Raw genomic sequence first — 15,300 nt, forward strand, 5'->3', positions numbered from 1 at the left:
CCCCAGTCCATGGCAGACATCACTAATCAATCACCCAAATCCCAAACTCTTGTGGAGAGTGTCCAGCCAGGAGCCCCTTCATGAGAGGGTCTCAAGAGAAGCGCTCCACAGAGGAACAGCATCCACCCAGTGAGCGGTGACTGCCTCCTTCTAGAGCAGTGGTTCTCAACCTGTGGGTTGCGACCCCTTTGGCGGTCGAACGACCCTTTCACAGGGGTCGCCTAAGACCATCCTGCATATCAGATATTTACATTACGATTCATAACAGTAACAACATTACAGTTATGAATAGCAATGAAAATTTTATGGTTGGGTCACAACATGAGGAACTGTATTTAAAGGGCCAGAAGGTTGAGAACCGCTGTTCTAGAGTCATGTAAGGGAAGGTGGGAGTGGGGAAAATGAGGCTCCCTTGGAAACTACCGACCCCAGGCTGCCTGAGGGCACTCTGTGTCCATGAAGGCCTCTCCATGCTCAGGACTCTAGAGTTGGGGGCAAGCCACACCTTCTTCTGCAGAGCCTTTGGACACTTGCAAATTTGGAGACCATTTCAAGAAAAAACAAAACCATGAAAAGGTGCCTTTGCCCCAAGCCAGGCAGCTTCCCTCCTTCTGGAGTCACAGCCACAAGGCACAGGCCCTGGGACACAAAACCCAGGGGACAGGATCCCAGCCACAAATGTGGGAACAAATACACGGTCCCGGCAGCTCCTCGTTTCTGTCTTTTCAGCCTAAACCAAGCTCCGGGTCTGGAAGGACTGTCCTCCGTGTCCAATGGGAAGGACAGATGGCATTTTCCAATCTGGAAGCCTGACCATAGCGGGGACAGATGGGGCCAATGCCACAGGACGGTCAGGGAGCCCGGGTTCTTAGCGGTCCACACTGGAGCGGGTAATCTGCCAATGTTTTCAACAACCAAAAAGCCACTTCCGCCCTCTCTCCCATTACAGCCCAGGCCGCGGAAGGCATGAGGAATCGCCAACACATGGCAATAGCTCACCACAATTTCGCATCAAGCCAGATTTTTACACAAAGCATAATGACACTGGGGAGAACTGGAACTTCTGAAATGGCCCTGGTGAACCCCGTCCATTTCCCTTGCTGTCCCGTCTTTCAAGTCCCCTCCAAGCGTCCCTGTTAACAATGCGGCCACCATCCTTCCCAGCTATGAAGCCCAAGGCCCAGGGCTGACAGCCAATCCTCCGCCCCCACCGGGTGAGAGCTTTGGGTTGAGCTTGCATGTTATGGAAGAACCTTCCCAGAGAGTTTCAGGAAGTTTATGTGCGGAAACCCCGATTGTCACTTTCGCTCATTGCCCAACTGTATAATGGGAAACAGACATGTCAAGAAGCACCAGGAAGAGACCTGCTTTGAAAACTTGCTCAGATGAAGCTGCTGTGAAGCTCACACATACACTGTAAAGGCACTTATTATCGGTACGGCACGCTTAAGGCAGCTTGTGTACAACTGCAAGCTGCTGATCCCCAATTCTGCTCCTGGTCAGTTGCGGGGGACCCAGCCCTGCCTCCATGCTTGGTCGGAAAAGCCATAATGAGATGCACATTTAGCAAAAAAGTATAGTTAATTGGGTTTGTTCGTGGCATATCCGAACCCGGGTGCTGAGAGACAAGCCTGTCACCAGGGACATGTCACAAAAAGGAAAGAATAAAGCAGTAATTGATAGAAAACCTTAATGAGGAGGAAGCACTGATTGCGTCAGATCAAAGACCGCAGACAGATCGCTATTCGTACCAAATGAATCTGCTTCTGAGCTCCTGCATTTGGTCTAACACTCGGACTTTTCAACAGGAAAACAGAACGCTTTGTTTTGCTTAAAGATATTCCCAGACTGCATTTGTCACATAATTTCATGGCAAGACTGAATGCATTAATAATAATTTAAAAATACACATTGCCCAATAGCATCACATCCAAACTCCTAAAGAAAGCACTTAATTTCCGATGTCCGGGCGGGTGCCGGAGCCGGCTCCCAAGCTAGGGAGCCTGCACTTACCCTGGAGGCAGCGGTGGGTGTCTGGCGTGTCCTGCTGTGTGGCGTGTGGCAGGTCTGCTATGTACGCGTCCTCCCTAACTGCATTGGCCCAGGTGCCCGCAGTAGCCGCAGGGCGCTGACTCTGCTCTCCTGGACTGGCTCGCGCTCAGCGGGGAAGTTTCAAGTTCCAGGCAGTCTGGGATTCCCTCTCCCCTCGCACACACTTAACCCTGCTTTTGCCTGTTAAGAGGGATCTGAGTGAAATCAGCCTTGCGCGCTTGGGGACACCGACTGGCTGAGCTTGGGGGCGAAGAACCAACTCTTGGTCTCCATCTGGCTTCCCTCCTGCTTTCTCCTTAATAAACTGGAGCATGTGGGGAAGATGCTAGAAGATGCTTCTTTGCAAGGCTTTTTGGTTTCCTTAACCCACTGGACTCTTGCTCCCCTGAAGGAGTCCTCCCTAGGGATGACCAGCCTGCTGGTCTCAGGATGACGGGTGCCCTTTGTGGGGCTCCTTTTCAGGGCCACCTTGGGGGAGTTTAGGGCTCAGCTCTCACCCTTGGGCTCAGGGAGGGTGGGGGCACTGGGAAGAAGCCAGCTGGTATATTCCAGCCCACTCCCAACTGTCTGCAGATGCTCAGCCTGTCTCCTTCCTTCCAGAGTCCCAGTGTCTGTAATATGTAAATAGCACCCACTGACCAATAAACTCTGAGAAGTGATTTGCGTGCCCAGCGGATTGCCAAACATCTGAGCCCACCTCTCCTCTGAGCCCTCACACACCCCTTGGCCTGAGTTACCCATTCTGTCTGCTTACCAAGGCGTCCTCAGCTCTCATGAGCTACAGGGAAACTGAGCCATGAGAGCTTGACATGCTGTCATTCACCCCAGAAGTAGGCACTGAGCTCCTACCATGCACTAGCTGGGGGTTCTATGGTGGATGTAGGAAGAGATGACAGCAATGACACACACACTCTCACACATGCTCACTCACATGTACACATACTTACACATGCTTACTCACACACTCACACATACACTCACACATGCTCACTCCCATAGGTGCACACACCCATGCATGCACACCCATGCATGCACACACATGATCTCATTCTTGTGCCAGGCAGAATGCGTTGACCGCTTGAGGCCAGCATTAGTATGTTTTCCGGTCACACGAGAGTCACACAACCCTCCCAAAGAGTCCTTGGGGTCTCAGATATTTTCTCTTCTTAACTAAGACACCTTCAAGAAGTAGGTGTCAGTAGCCATTCGCTTGGGAGACTGAAAAGACATGCCCCCAATCTCAGTTCTGATTCCTGGTTCCAGAACTGACACCCCAAAATTCCAGCCCTTGGAGGCAAATCTCTGGGTCCTCTTTCAGTGGGCTGATGGAGGAAAAGAGAGACCCTCAACTCCCACACCACGTGGTCCAGACTGACTGCAGCCAGCTGCCTGGATTCAGATGGGACTTCACCACTTACTGGCTGTGCCATTAAGGCAAGTTGCTTAACCTCTCTGAGCTTCAGTGTATGCATTGCTAAAATTCAGATAACAGATAACAGTACCCCTCTCACGGGGATGATGTTCAGAATTAAATACTTTAAAACATGTAGTTTTCTTGGAAGTGTTATTACTGAAACTCATATCAGAGATGCCATCATCCCCTGGTCCCATCACAGGGCTTCCTGGGAAGGTCTGGGGGCTGGAGCACCAGAGAGGCAGTCGCAGGCACTCACGCCTGTGACTGCAGTCAATTTGATGTGTATCTATAGCCCTGAAAATGCTGTTAACCTTTGCCACGGTCATTCTCTGGAATCTCCAGAAGAAATCCAAGATGGCAAATTAGGAGACATTGTGAAATGGGTCAGCAGCAGCCCACTCCACAGGATTTAAATATAAATGCATATTTAGATATGAGCACTTTATCTAGAATTGATAAAATAAAATATTCAAAATGGAGGACCAGTGCATTAAAATGTAATCATTAGAAGTTTTAAATCATCTTAATTGATGTCTGAGAAGCAAAGCCTTGTGTCTGGGGTGGGAGTGTGGAGTAAAGACTGAATTGGCTACAGCACCCCATACGTTCAACTTGGGGACGTCTGCATGGTAGTATTATGGGTGGTCTTTATCTTGTTTTTCCGCTTTTCTGTCTTTTTGACGTTTTCTACAATGAGCATGGCTTTCTCTTATTACCAAAACCCAGACATTTTATAAAATAAAAAAGCCAATTCTGACCTGTCCCTCCCTCATTTTCAGTCATCGATTCTTCCTTTGCAATGTCTTTCTCATTGTTTTCAATTTTCTGTCTCAGCTCTTTGCCAGGCAGAAAATGTCCCACCAGCCACCTCTGGCTTCCCAGACAGCCCTCCTTGCCCACTGCCTGGGGCCACCTGCCCACAGTGAGCCAGCCCAGGATCACATTCCCCTCCCGACAACCTGGGGTTACCAGTATCACTGTGCCCAACTCACAGATGGAAACAGTGAGGCTCAGAGAGGGTAAGTGACTTGCCCAAGTCATTCAGCTAGCAGGTGGTAGCGCTGCGACTTGAACCATTTCACACCAAAGCCCTTAGCCATCCTGGGAGATGAAGCATTCCAGCCCATGGGGCGTAGTTGGAAAGATGCCAAATTTGGCCTGCTGCTTCCCTTTCAGGGTTTGTCTGGGTGCTGCCCTTCAGTGTCCTGGCCTCATGACTCACATCCCAGTCGTCTCGAGTGTCATCATCACAGTATCTGGTGGGCAATGAGGATGTGCAAAGCCCCAGAGGGAATGAATTCATAATCCACTTACTCACTGTGAGCAATGGGGACCCGGCCATGAATGAGAGACAAGTTCCCTGCTCTCCGGAGCTCACACTGTACCGAGAGCAGATGAATCAAAAGGAACACAGATGAGGAGCAGGGAAACATCGGATGTGCTGAGTGCTGTGCGTCCAGGCAGAATTCCAACAGGGCCTCTATTTCAGGGGGTGACCAGAAAGGCCCCTCTGAGGAAGGGACAGGAGGGTCCCATGCCAAGTTTGGGACCTGGGATGGTCAGGTTTACGTGTTGGCTCAGCCAGGCTGTCGTCTCGGTGATTCAATCAAATGCTTACCTGGGTGTTGCTGTGAAGGTATTTGTGGATATGGTTAACCTGTGTCAGACTTCCGGTAACGAAGACCACCACCTCCCGTAATGTGTGGGCCGCACCCACTCAGCTCAAAGACTTTGGGAGAAAAACTGAGGTTTCCGCGAGGAAGGAGGAAGTCTGCCTCTGGACAGCAGTGTGGGCTCCTGGTGCTTCCAGCCCTGCTCCATGAACACAGGCTCGCCGGGCCCACAATCGTGGGAGTCAATTCCCTAAAACAAGTTCCTTAGATACGTAAAGCCTCCTATTGGGTCCGTCTCTCCATACAAGATGGAAACTTCGTCTGAGTCCTGGGACTCTATTGTCCGAAGGAGCCGTAGGAGTTACTAACACGTGGACTGCGCTAGTGTGCTTCCTTCTTAATGAGGGTTTGTACAGCTGGGAAACTGCAAGGCAGGTAACAATCGGTTAACTACGGTGCTTGTGGCCATTTCTATTTAAAAGCCAGGCTGGGCATCCTGCCCTCCACAGCACCATGGCACTTTTTCCTGTGGCAAAATGTGATTAAATATAAACCATTTCAGGTTAGACCACCATTTCCAGAAACATAATTTCCTAAGTTGTGGACTGCCAGTACTTGTTGGATTCTACTTTTTAACCAAGAGCTATTTTGTAAACAAGGTCTGAAAAAACTTTATAAGCATGACGCTGGTAGATTTAAACCAGTGGTTTCAACTGTAGCTGCACATTCGCCGGGGTAGGTTGGTTTGAGAGGACCCAATCCAATCCAGACAACTGAGCCCGTCACATGACAGCCTCACCAGAAAGTTGGAGATGAAGGCAGTGCTGACCTCCCTTCTACATCCATTTGTTGAAAGAGCAAAGGAGCGACAGAAAGCATATTCAAGTACCAAGAGTTATGCTGTTTTCATTAATTTATTATAATTAGAATAAGGCCCTTTACAAATTACAGCTTCATTGTGATGTAACTCACATACTATACATTTCACTGACATGAAGTGTGCGGTTCACAGCTTTTGGTCTTCCACCACTACTATAGGATGAGAAGGCCCCTCTGGCACCTGAGAGGGTATTGTCAGACCTCGACGGGGCAGGAGTTAACTGGGACTAGCACCACAAACTTCCAGCTGAGAAAGGGCTGGTGGCAGCAGCTGACAGGCGGGGGCTGGGCCACCTGGGCAGGGGGTTCGGGAGAATCGTTTCACTCCCTTAGGATGGAGTGAAGGCTGGCAGCCTGTCCTGAGAGGCCTCGGCACCAGTCAGAACCCGCTTCCTGACTCCCGAGCACCCTGGCCCACGTTCCTTCCCATGTTCTCTTACTCTGGCACCAGGAGGGCCCCTTTACTTTCAAGGCAAGATGTTGGGGATGGGGGGCCCTGGGGCCTAGGGCACCCATCCAGCCCTGTGGGATGGAGAAAGGTCAGAGCTTGGGGACCTAATCCTGCCTTGTGGAAACCTGCCCTCAGTGCTATGGCTCCAGCTGGCCATTCTGCTGCCCAACGAGAAAGGAGGGTGGGATCCTACAGGCCAGAGCACAGTAGTTGGTTGAGCAAATAGTGATCTCTCAGGATGGGAGACAGACTCGGCCCTGCCCAGGCGCCTCAACAAAGGAAATGGGCCAGAGTCAGGAGTGCTTTCCCTTCTGGCTGACACATCCAGGTGGAGACAGGCGCACCTGCAGCAGCAGAGGGAAGGCAGGGCCGGCGAACACTGACTCACTGGACGTGCCAATTGGGACTTGAATCTCTCCGTCCCTCCCTTGCTCTCCAGCAGGGGCGGGGAACTTTTTTAATGCCAAGGGCCATCTGGATATCTATAACATCATTTTTGGGCCATACAAAATTATCAAAAACTAGCCTGCTATACTTGGTTAAACATTTACTTAACTCACCCCTAATGCCCTGGCAGGGCCAGAGCCAGTGGTCGGCAAACCGCGGCTCGGCAAACCGTGGCTCGTGAGCCACATGCAGCTCTTTGGCCCCTTGAGTGTGGCTCTTCCACAAAATACCGACTTCTGCGCATGGGCCATGAAGTTTCAATCGCACTATACGAGTGGCTCATGAGCCGCGGTTTGCCAAGCACGGGGCCAGACCAAATGATTTCTCGGGACTTCTACGGCCTGTGGGCCAGATGTTCCCCACCCCTGCTCTACAGCAAGTCCAGTGAGCAGAAGGCACTGCCAGTCCACAAGCAAGGGTGTAGGGGTGTCTTCTGAGTGAAGCTGGGGGCTCCAACATGACCCCAGCAAACAAGGAGTCTGGGCCCCCCAGGGACACAGGGCGGAGTGTTCTCGCCTTTCTGCACTGTCCTGGAGCCAAGTCCAAGCTGTTCTGCCAAAACATCCTCTCCTCTCACCTCCACAGGCTTCACTGGAGAACTACCACCCTGCCCTCCGGCCCGGCCCTCAGTCAGGAGTCAAGAATTCGGGGGCTGACGCCCAAGCCACAGGTCAAGGAACCATTCTCTCACCAATGCACAGGAAGGGTTTTCAACTTTTGCTCTTATAAAGAGCACAGCGAAGGCTAGAAATCTGTTCAGAGAGCCTCAGTGGCAAATTGAGTTCTGCCGCTCATCCAGGTTTCCTGGTGAGCCGGGGCTCCCTCCATCAAATTACAGGCTTGAGGGAGATGCTTCTTCCGGGCCTGGAATCCTGCTCTGGATCGAGTGAAGAATGCTGGACATCAATGAAGTGAAAACACAGATCGCTTGACAAGGGAAGGAAGCCAGCCAGTGGCTGACTGGGGAAAACTCACTGGCAGATAAAGATGGATAAAGTGTGTGAGCGAGTGAATGCATTTGTGCGGGTGTACATTTGTGTGAGTGTGGACTCACATACACACATTATCTGTACACACGTGCACACACACTCACGCCCACACTCACGCCCTGTTCTGGTCACTGGGAGGGCTGGATCTGGACACCTGGAGCAGGAGCACCCCAGCACCCAGACCGTGGTTTCTAAATACCATCTTCCTCTAACAGTGACCAGGATTCCTTGGAGAGACAGCCGATTCCAGTCTGAGCAGGGAAAATACCAGATGCTTCTGGAACATCTTGACACATCAGATGGCTGGGAAGCCATCAGGAGCCTGGGCACCATCACTGCCCAGAGAGCCAGCTGGACGGGGCGTACTGAGAGCAACAGATTACACCCTGTTGAAAAAAATTGTAAATCATGAGTTCCTACTCAGACAAACAAGTGAAAGTTTGGGGAAGCATGAGATGTTTATGTAGCTTTCAAGGACTTTTCTAGAAAATACTTATTTATAATAAAGAGGGAAAGTCCCTTTGCAGGGGAGAGGCCTAGGAGACATCATGTTAATTAAACAATCAGTGTTCACAGGGCCAGTAATGAGACAAATTAAAGATTTACCCCATGCACAGAGAGGCACAGCTCCGCTTCCTGCCATTCCTACCCAACTGGAATCTCATCTCCAGGAGACACCAGACCTGGTGTGAAACCCAGTGCCAAGTTGGAGCACATGGGAACAGATGAGAGCGTTGCAGAGACTAAAGGAGGGGGATCGAAGCTGTGGGTGACAATCCTGCGCCAGACCCTCTGCTCCCCAGCCAGGCTGGGACGGGCTCAGATGGACTGTGTCTCTTTCTGAATCTGACTCACATTAAGGGTTGTGGAAGGCCTGTGTCTGAAGGGGACACAAGCCAACGTGCTGGGCTGTCCCCCACCCTCCACCGCATTTCCTGCACACGGGCAGTGCTCTCTGCGGGGCACTCCCTCGCCTTTGCATGGAGCTGCTGTCTCATCCGTGTGTCCCTGGGTGTGAAGGCTGGTCCTTCCACTCCTCACCTCTGCTCATTTCTCTGCTGCTTCTCCTGATCTGAGTAACCCCCCTCCCCGCCTCCCCATCCCCACATACCGTATGTGGCACATTCTGCTGCCTGGAGTTTCACCCCAGAGGGGTCCCAGGGCTGGGGGAACGATGAGGATTTCCCAGGGAGAGGGTCATCGAAGAGGAACCCCTAGGGCCATGGGTCTGAGCAAGGCCCCAGGAGACAGGCATGTCCCTTGTACCCTGAGCATCCACAGGAGGTCCCTGACCCAGTCCATCCACTGCCCACACCTCCAGTAAATGCTGCATTACAGAAGCCAGGGTGAGAACACCCTTGGGCCAGGGCGTCCCTCCACACACTTCTCCCTTCTGCCCTTTTATGTTACTCTACTGTCACCCCCACATAAGGATAGGAAGCCAGATGGGCCCTGAGGGTGCCTGGCCTTGCTGGGGAAATGGAGGCCTTTATTTTATTTTATTAAATATATTTTTATTGATTTCAGAGAGGGAGGAGGAGAGATAGAAACATGAATGATGGGAAAGAATCACGGATCGGCTGCCTCCTGCACGCCCCCCTATTGGGGATCAAGCCTGCAACTCGGGCATGTGCCCTTGACCGGAATCAAACCAGGGACCCTTCAGACCGCAGGCCAATGCACTATCCACTGAGCCAAACCAACTAGGGTGAAATGGTAGCCTTTAGTGAATCCCCCTCCCTCTCTTTTCCTCACACCAACTCCTGCACCAGCAGGCCCTACCTCCACCCAGTAGGTGCCAGTTGCACCCCCTCCCCAATGTGACAAACAAAAATGTCTTCAGACATTGACCAATGTCCTATGGGAGGAAGAGAGCCCACCCTTGTCCACAGTTACCCACAAAGCTTCAGCTCTGTGGCTTATTGGCAAAATGACTCCACCACCTGAGTGGGAGGCGGTGGGGGCTGGAGCCTGGGAGCTCCAGGCATCCAGACAAGTCCCGTGGGCCTGTGGGGGCCTGGTCCCAGCTGGCTGGTGAGAGAAGCATGAGAAGAAAGCAAACTTCATACACAAGAGGTCTATCTGCAGGGTTTGTGATAAACTCCAGCAGAGCCCAAATACAGGCTTTCCTTGTCATCAGTAGCCCACAGCCTGACTCAGCTACGCCCACAGCACTGAGACCATTCTTGAAAACCCCAATCACAGACGAGGTGAAAGCTGGAGGAAGTGAGTGAAAGGGAGCTGGTTGGCTGTGATAAGAGAGGGGGTTCAGGGGGTTCCGGGGCTGCCCCAGGCCTGTGGCCAGCATGAGAGAGGCTGCTGCTTGTCCCCCCCCAAAAGGGACCCCGGCTCTGGGGTTCAGATCCGCTCAGGGTTCAGGCAGTGGTGACGCGTGGCTTGTGAGCAGAGGGGTCAGAGGGATGGTGCACAGGAACCAAGCTGGCCATCAGACCTCCGGCCACACTCCAGTCCACATCAGTGGCCCTTCTCCGTGGGCCCTTCCGCCACCCAGCTCTCCCAATCTTTCTCTCTGAGAAAACAGGGAGTTGGTGACAAGATGGAGAACAAATTCAGGTTTTGTGGGGCCTACAGCTTATGTAATTTGGGAGGATCTTTTCAAGAAAAGCAATACAAAATCACAGATACCAGACGGCACAACGGTGAATGCTTAGCTACTGGTCTCTGGGTGCCCGGAGGATGATTTGATGATCACATGATGACTGACTTGGGAAACTGGAATTGTTCTGCCCAGAGGCTGCGACACCAGCCACAGACCTCTCCCACTGTCCTGGGCCAAATCGGCAATAGTCTACCTTTCCTTGAGCTTTTTGCTCACTCCTTTCATCACATGCTAATCCTATTTTTTAAGCCCCATAAGACAATATTTTCCTTATAGTTTCAGTTTTTAGACTACATACACATTTACCACTTTCTCTGCTATCCTTTCCTTCTGCATCTCAGGTCTTCCATCTGGGATCACTTTCCCTTTGACAAAAGTATAGTCTTTAAAACTTCTTTTAGTGCTTGTCTACTGGTGGCAAACTTTTCTCTTTTATGTGCTTTACTTTTTTAAAAAAAGTGTAAATTGAAGAACGACAGAGATAAGTTGCAACCATAGCACTCCTTCTTAAAACGTGAGTGCCCTCAAAAACACAAGGACGCCAGGCTCTTCCTCCCAGGAGGCCCACACTATGCACATGCAACTCATCCATGTGACTGCGGGAGCGACAATGTGTTCACTTCCATGGCTGTTCTGTATCCTGTGGAATGAGTCGACCGTGAAGAGCTGTCCTTTCTGCCCTGGTGGGTGTACTCAATGGTTAGAGCACCAGCCCACGCACTGAAGGGTCACAGGTTTGATCCCCAGTCAAGGGCACGCACCTGGAATGCAGGTTTGTTCCCAGCCCACTTCTGGCGCGTGAGGGAGGCAATCAATCGATGTGTCTCTCTCGCATTGGTGCTTCTCTCTCTCTCCTCCCTCCTTCCACTCTAAAAAATCAATGGAAAAAATATCAAAATATCTGGTGAGGCTTAACAACAACAACAAAAAAGAGCTGCTCATTCTGCTAGTGATGGGCATCTGAGGATTTCCCGTTGGGGCTCACAATCCGCTGCTGGGGCCGTCCCGCGTGTCTTCAGAAGCACACGTGCCGTGTTCTTTTGGACAGAGCCCGGGAGGCTGTTAGACAATCGTGTGCATGTGCTCACTTCGGCAGAAGGCGCCTCACTGTTTCCTCAGTGGTTTTATCAATTCCCACCCTCCCTTTAAGGCAGCGGTTCTCAACCTGTGGGTCGCTACCCCTTTAAATACATCCTGCATATCAGGTATTTACATTACGATTCACAGTAGCAAAATTACAGTTATGAAGTAGCAACGAAAATAATTTTATGGTTGGGGGTCACCACAACATGAGGAACTGTATTAAAGGGTCGTGGCATTGGGAAGGTTGAGAAGCACTGCAAGGCAGAGGAGGCCCCCGAGTTCACCTACCTCAGTATCGTAAGTCTTTTAAATCTTAGCCATTCGGAAAGTGTCTCGTGGTAGTTTTGATTTGATCAGTGAGGTTGAGCCACCTTTTCAGATATTTATTGACCATTTTGAGATCTTTTCGTGTTACATGTTTGTTCATGTGTTCATGCCTTTTGGGAGGTGAAGTAGGGGACAAAAATTAATTAACCATTAAATAATTCAGCAGTAACGAATGAGAGTTACAATCCTCATTTCTGAAAATGACCAGGACGGCTTTCCCTCCTCCATCTCCAGTCCTTCTTTTGTGGGCTTCCTGGCAGCACGCCTGTGCTTGGTCCATCTACACATGGAGCTGTGTATCTGTATTCCTTACAGGTAATAAAAACCTGATTACCTCCCATAAATAAGTCCTTTATTGGCTAAAAGGATAGCAAATATCCATCCCACTCTGGCTTGATTTTCTGTCCTCGTTTACTAATGCTATCTCTGATGAACCAAAGTTCTCAATCAGAATGAACGCCAATTTGCCAGTCTTTTCCTTTATAGTCAGTACTTTTTTTAAAAAAATCCTCATCTGAGGAGTGAGGATATTTTTTCCATTGATTTTTTAAGAGAGAGTGGAAGGGAGTGGGGAAGGGGAAAAGAGAGAGAAACACCTACGTGAGAGAGATACATCAATTGGTTGCCTCCTGCTCATGCCCGGACTGGGACTAGGAATCGAACCTGCAACCCTTCAGTCTGTGGGCCGATACTCCAGCCACTGAGCAAAACTGGCCAGGTCTATAGTCAGTCCTTCTGCATTCAGTTTAAAACACCTTTGCTAACTCCAAGGCCATGAAGAAATCTTAGTTTCTCCTAAAAAATTTGTTTCCTTTCACAGTTTGTTCTGTAACTGATTTTGTGTAACTTATGAGACGGGGATTCATTATTGTTCCCTTTACGAATATCTAGTTGACCTGGAACCACTTATTAACAACAGTGCCTTTCCTCACTGAGCTGCAGTGTCTCCTGCATCGCCCACCAGAAAGCTGCATGAGGGGGTCTGTTTTCAGGCTCCGTATCCTGCCCATTGCCCTCTGGACAGAATGAATCTCACACTAACACTGCTTTGCTTTCTAGGAGCACGTCAGTCCTCCAAAGTCGTCTAAAGTCTTCGACACCATCTCCACTATTCTTGGCCTTTTGCATTTTTCAAATACATTACAGAATAAGTATGTCAATTTCTAGAAAAATTGGTGCTTGAATTTCGGTTGGAATAGCACTGAATCCACCATTTAGGGAAGAATTGATCTTTTTATAATATTAAGGCTTGCAATCCACAAACATGCCCTACACTTACATTTCTTAGGTTTTCTTCACTTTTCTTCAATAATATTTCACAGCTTTCTGTCTCAGCTATCTTTTGTTAGATTATTTCTATGTGGAAGTGTCTGGAAGGTTATCATAAATAAATTTTATACGTGATCATTATTGTTTGTTTCTGATATTTAGAAATACAATTGATTGGCCAATGTTGAGCATGAGTCCAGTAAGTAATCTTGCAAAAGTCACTCATTGCTTTTAATATTTTGCTTTTGGATTTCTTTGGCTTTTCTTTATAAATAACCATATCATCTGCAAAAAAAATGAGTTTCATTTCTGGCTTTTCAAATCTTATACCTTTAAATCTTTTATGGCTAGGTTCTGCAGTGCAGTGCCAAGCAGAAGTGGCGTTGGGCAACCATCCTTGGCTCAGTCCCACCTCAGGGACAAGCTTTTGCTATTTCACAGTTATGTGGGATGTTTGTCACAGATTTCTTATTTGATCAGATTAGGGAAGTTCCTTTCCATTCCTGGTTTGCCAGCAGCTCTATTAATCATGAATGGGTGTGGAGTTGTACAAATGATTTTTTGTATTTATTGAGATGATCATGTAGTTTATTTCTTTGTTGATGAGATGAACACATTTGTTACTTTTTAAAAATATTACACAAAACTTGAATTCCTGAAGCCAACCCAACTTGTCCATGACATATTATCACTCAATATCACTGAATCCGCTTGCTCATACTTTGCTTAGGATTGTCTGGGATTTTCAAGAGAAACACTGTCCTATAACTTTCTTTCTCTCTCTCTCTTTTTTTTTTTTTTGTAACATACTTCTCAGGTTTAGATGTCCAGGTTATATTGCTTCATAAAACAAGATGGGACATGAACCTCTTTTTTTTGTTGTTGTTCTGTGAAAGAGTTTATAACAGATTGCTGTTCTTTCTTAAACATTTCAAACATTTAACTTCAGTGAAGTCATCTCATCTGAGCCTGGAGTTTTTCTTGTGACAAGATTTTAAATTATAGGTTAAGATTACTTGAAGATGGACACTATGAAGAGTGACCTCAGCAAAATGGCAGAATGGGAGTTTCTGGTGCTCATCCACTCCCAGAAACATTAATTTGAACAGCTATCCATGCATGGAAATGCCTTCAGAAGAGCTAAAGATTCCATGTGAGAGATTACAGCACCTGGGTTAAGCCCAGATAAGAAAAGACACATTGAAGAGGGTAAAAAAAGACAGTTTCATATTGTCACCTCTTCCCCCCAGGCCAAGGCAGCCCAGCACAGAGAGACACCCTCCACAAAGGGGAGTATCTAACTTCACCATGGACTCCAGGATGAGCTCATAGGTGCCAGGTTTGTCCCAGTGAGCCTAGATTCCAGGCCCAACCCTGTGGACCCAAGCACCAGACCTGCTCACCTGCTGACCCAGGCACCACGGTGGCCTACCCAAGAACTCCACTCAGGTTCCTGGATGGGCAAAGTGGTGTAGGACTTTCCCTGCCACAGTCAGTCTGTGAAGACTGGAAGAGGTGCCTACTTCTTCAAATGTGCAACATTTGAAGAATCATGAATAATCAAAGAAAACTGATACCATAAAAGGAAACTAATAAAAACTCCAATGACTGACTCTAAGAAATACAGATCTATGAAGTATCTGAAAAGAATTCAGAATAACCTTTTAAAGGAATTCAGTGAACTAAATACACACACACAGATAGCTAATTAAACAAAATTAGGAAAATGAACAAAATGACAAGTTCAATAAAGAAACAAAAAAACATGTTTTTATAAAAAACACAACTTACAGAAATCCTAGAGTTAAATAAGATGTCTGAAATGAAGAATCTGAGAGAGAGCGCTTCAATAGCAGACTGAATAAGCAGAAGAATTAGTGAACTAGAAGACAGGCAATTTGAATCATCCAGAAAGAGGAGCAAGAAGAAAAGGAATAAAGGAAGCCTAAATGAATTATGGGCTATCATTAAAAGAAAAAATAATAGATATTATGGAAGTGCCAGAAGGAGGAGGGAGAAAGGGGTAGAGAGCTTATTTAAAAAAAAAAAAAATCGTGGCTGAGAACTTTTCATATCTGGGGAGAGATTTAGATCTCCAAGTTCATAAAGCTCATTGATTCTGCCCACTCTGCCAAATTTCAACCCAAAATGAT

The 15,300-nt window shown here is 48.5% G+C and overlaps 1 protein-coding gene across 1 annotated transcript in view; it reads right to left on the reverse strand.

The window, feature by feature from the left end:
* Nucleotides 1–7,171: 7,171 nt before the first annotated feature.
* Nucleotides 7,172–15,300, reverse strand: part of BANP (BTG3 associated nuclear protein) — a 147,753-nt gene continuing 139,624 nt past the window's right edge. The window contains exon 14 of the mRNA XM_006762204.2: nt 7,172–8,234. Coding sequence (XP_006762267.1) covers nt 8,181–8,234 — 54 coding nt within the window. The 3' untranslated portion in view covers nt 7,172–8,180. The remainder of the gene's footprint in view (nt 8,235–15,300) is intronic.

This window comes from Myotis davidii, unplaced genomic scaffold (assembly GCF_000327345.1).
Source record: "Myotis davidii unplaced genomic scaffold, ASM32734v1 scaffold77, whole genome shotgun sequence".
Lineage (NCBI taxonomy): Eukaryota > Metazoa > Chordata > Mammalia > Chiroptera > Vespertilionidae > Myotis > Myotis davidii.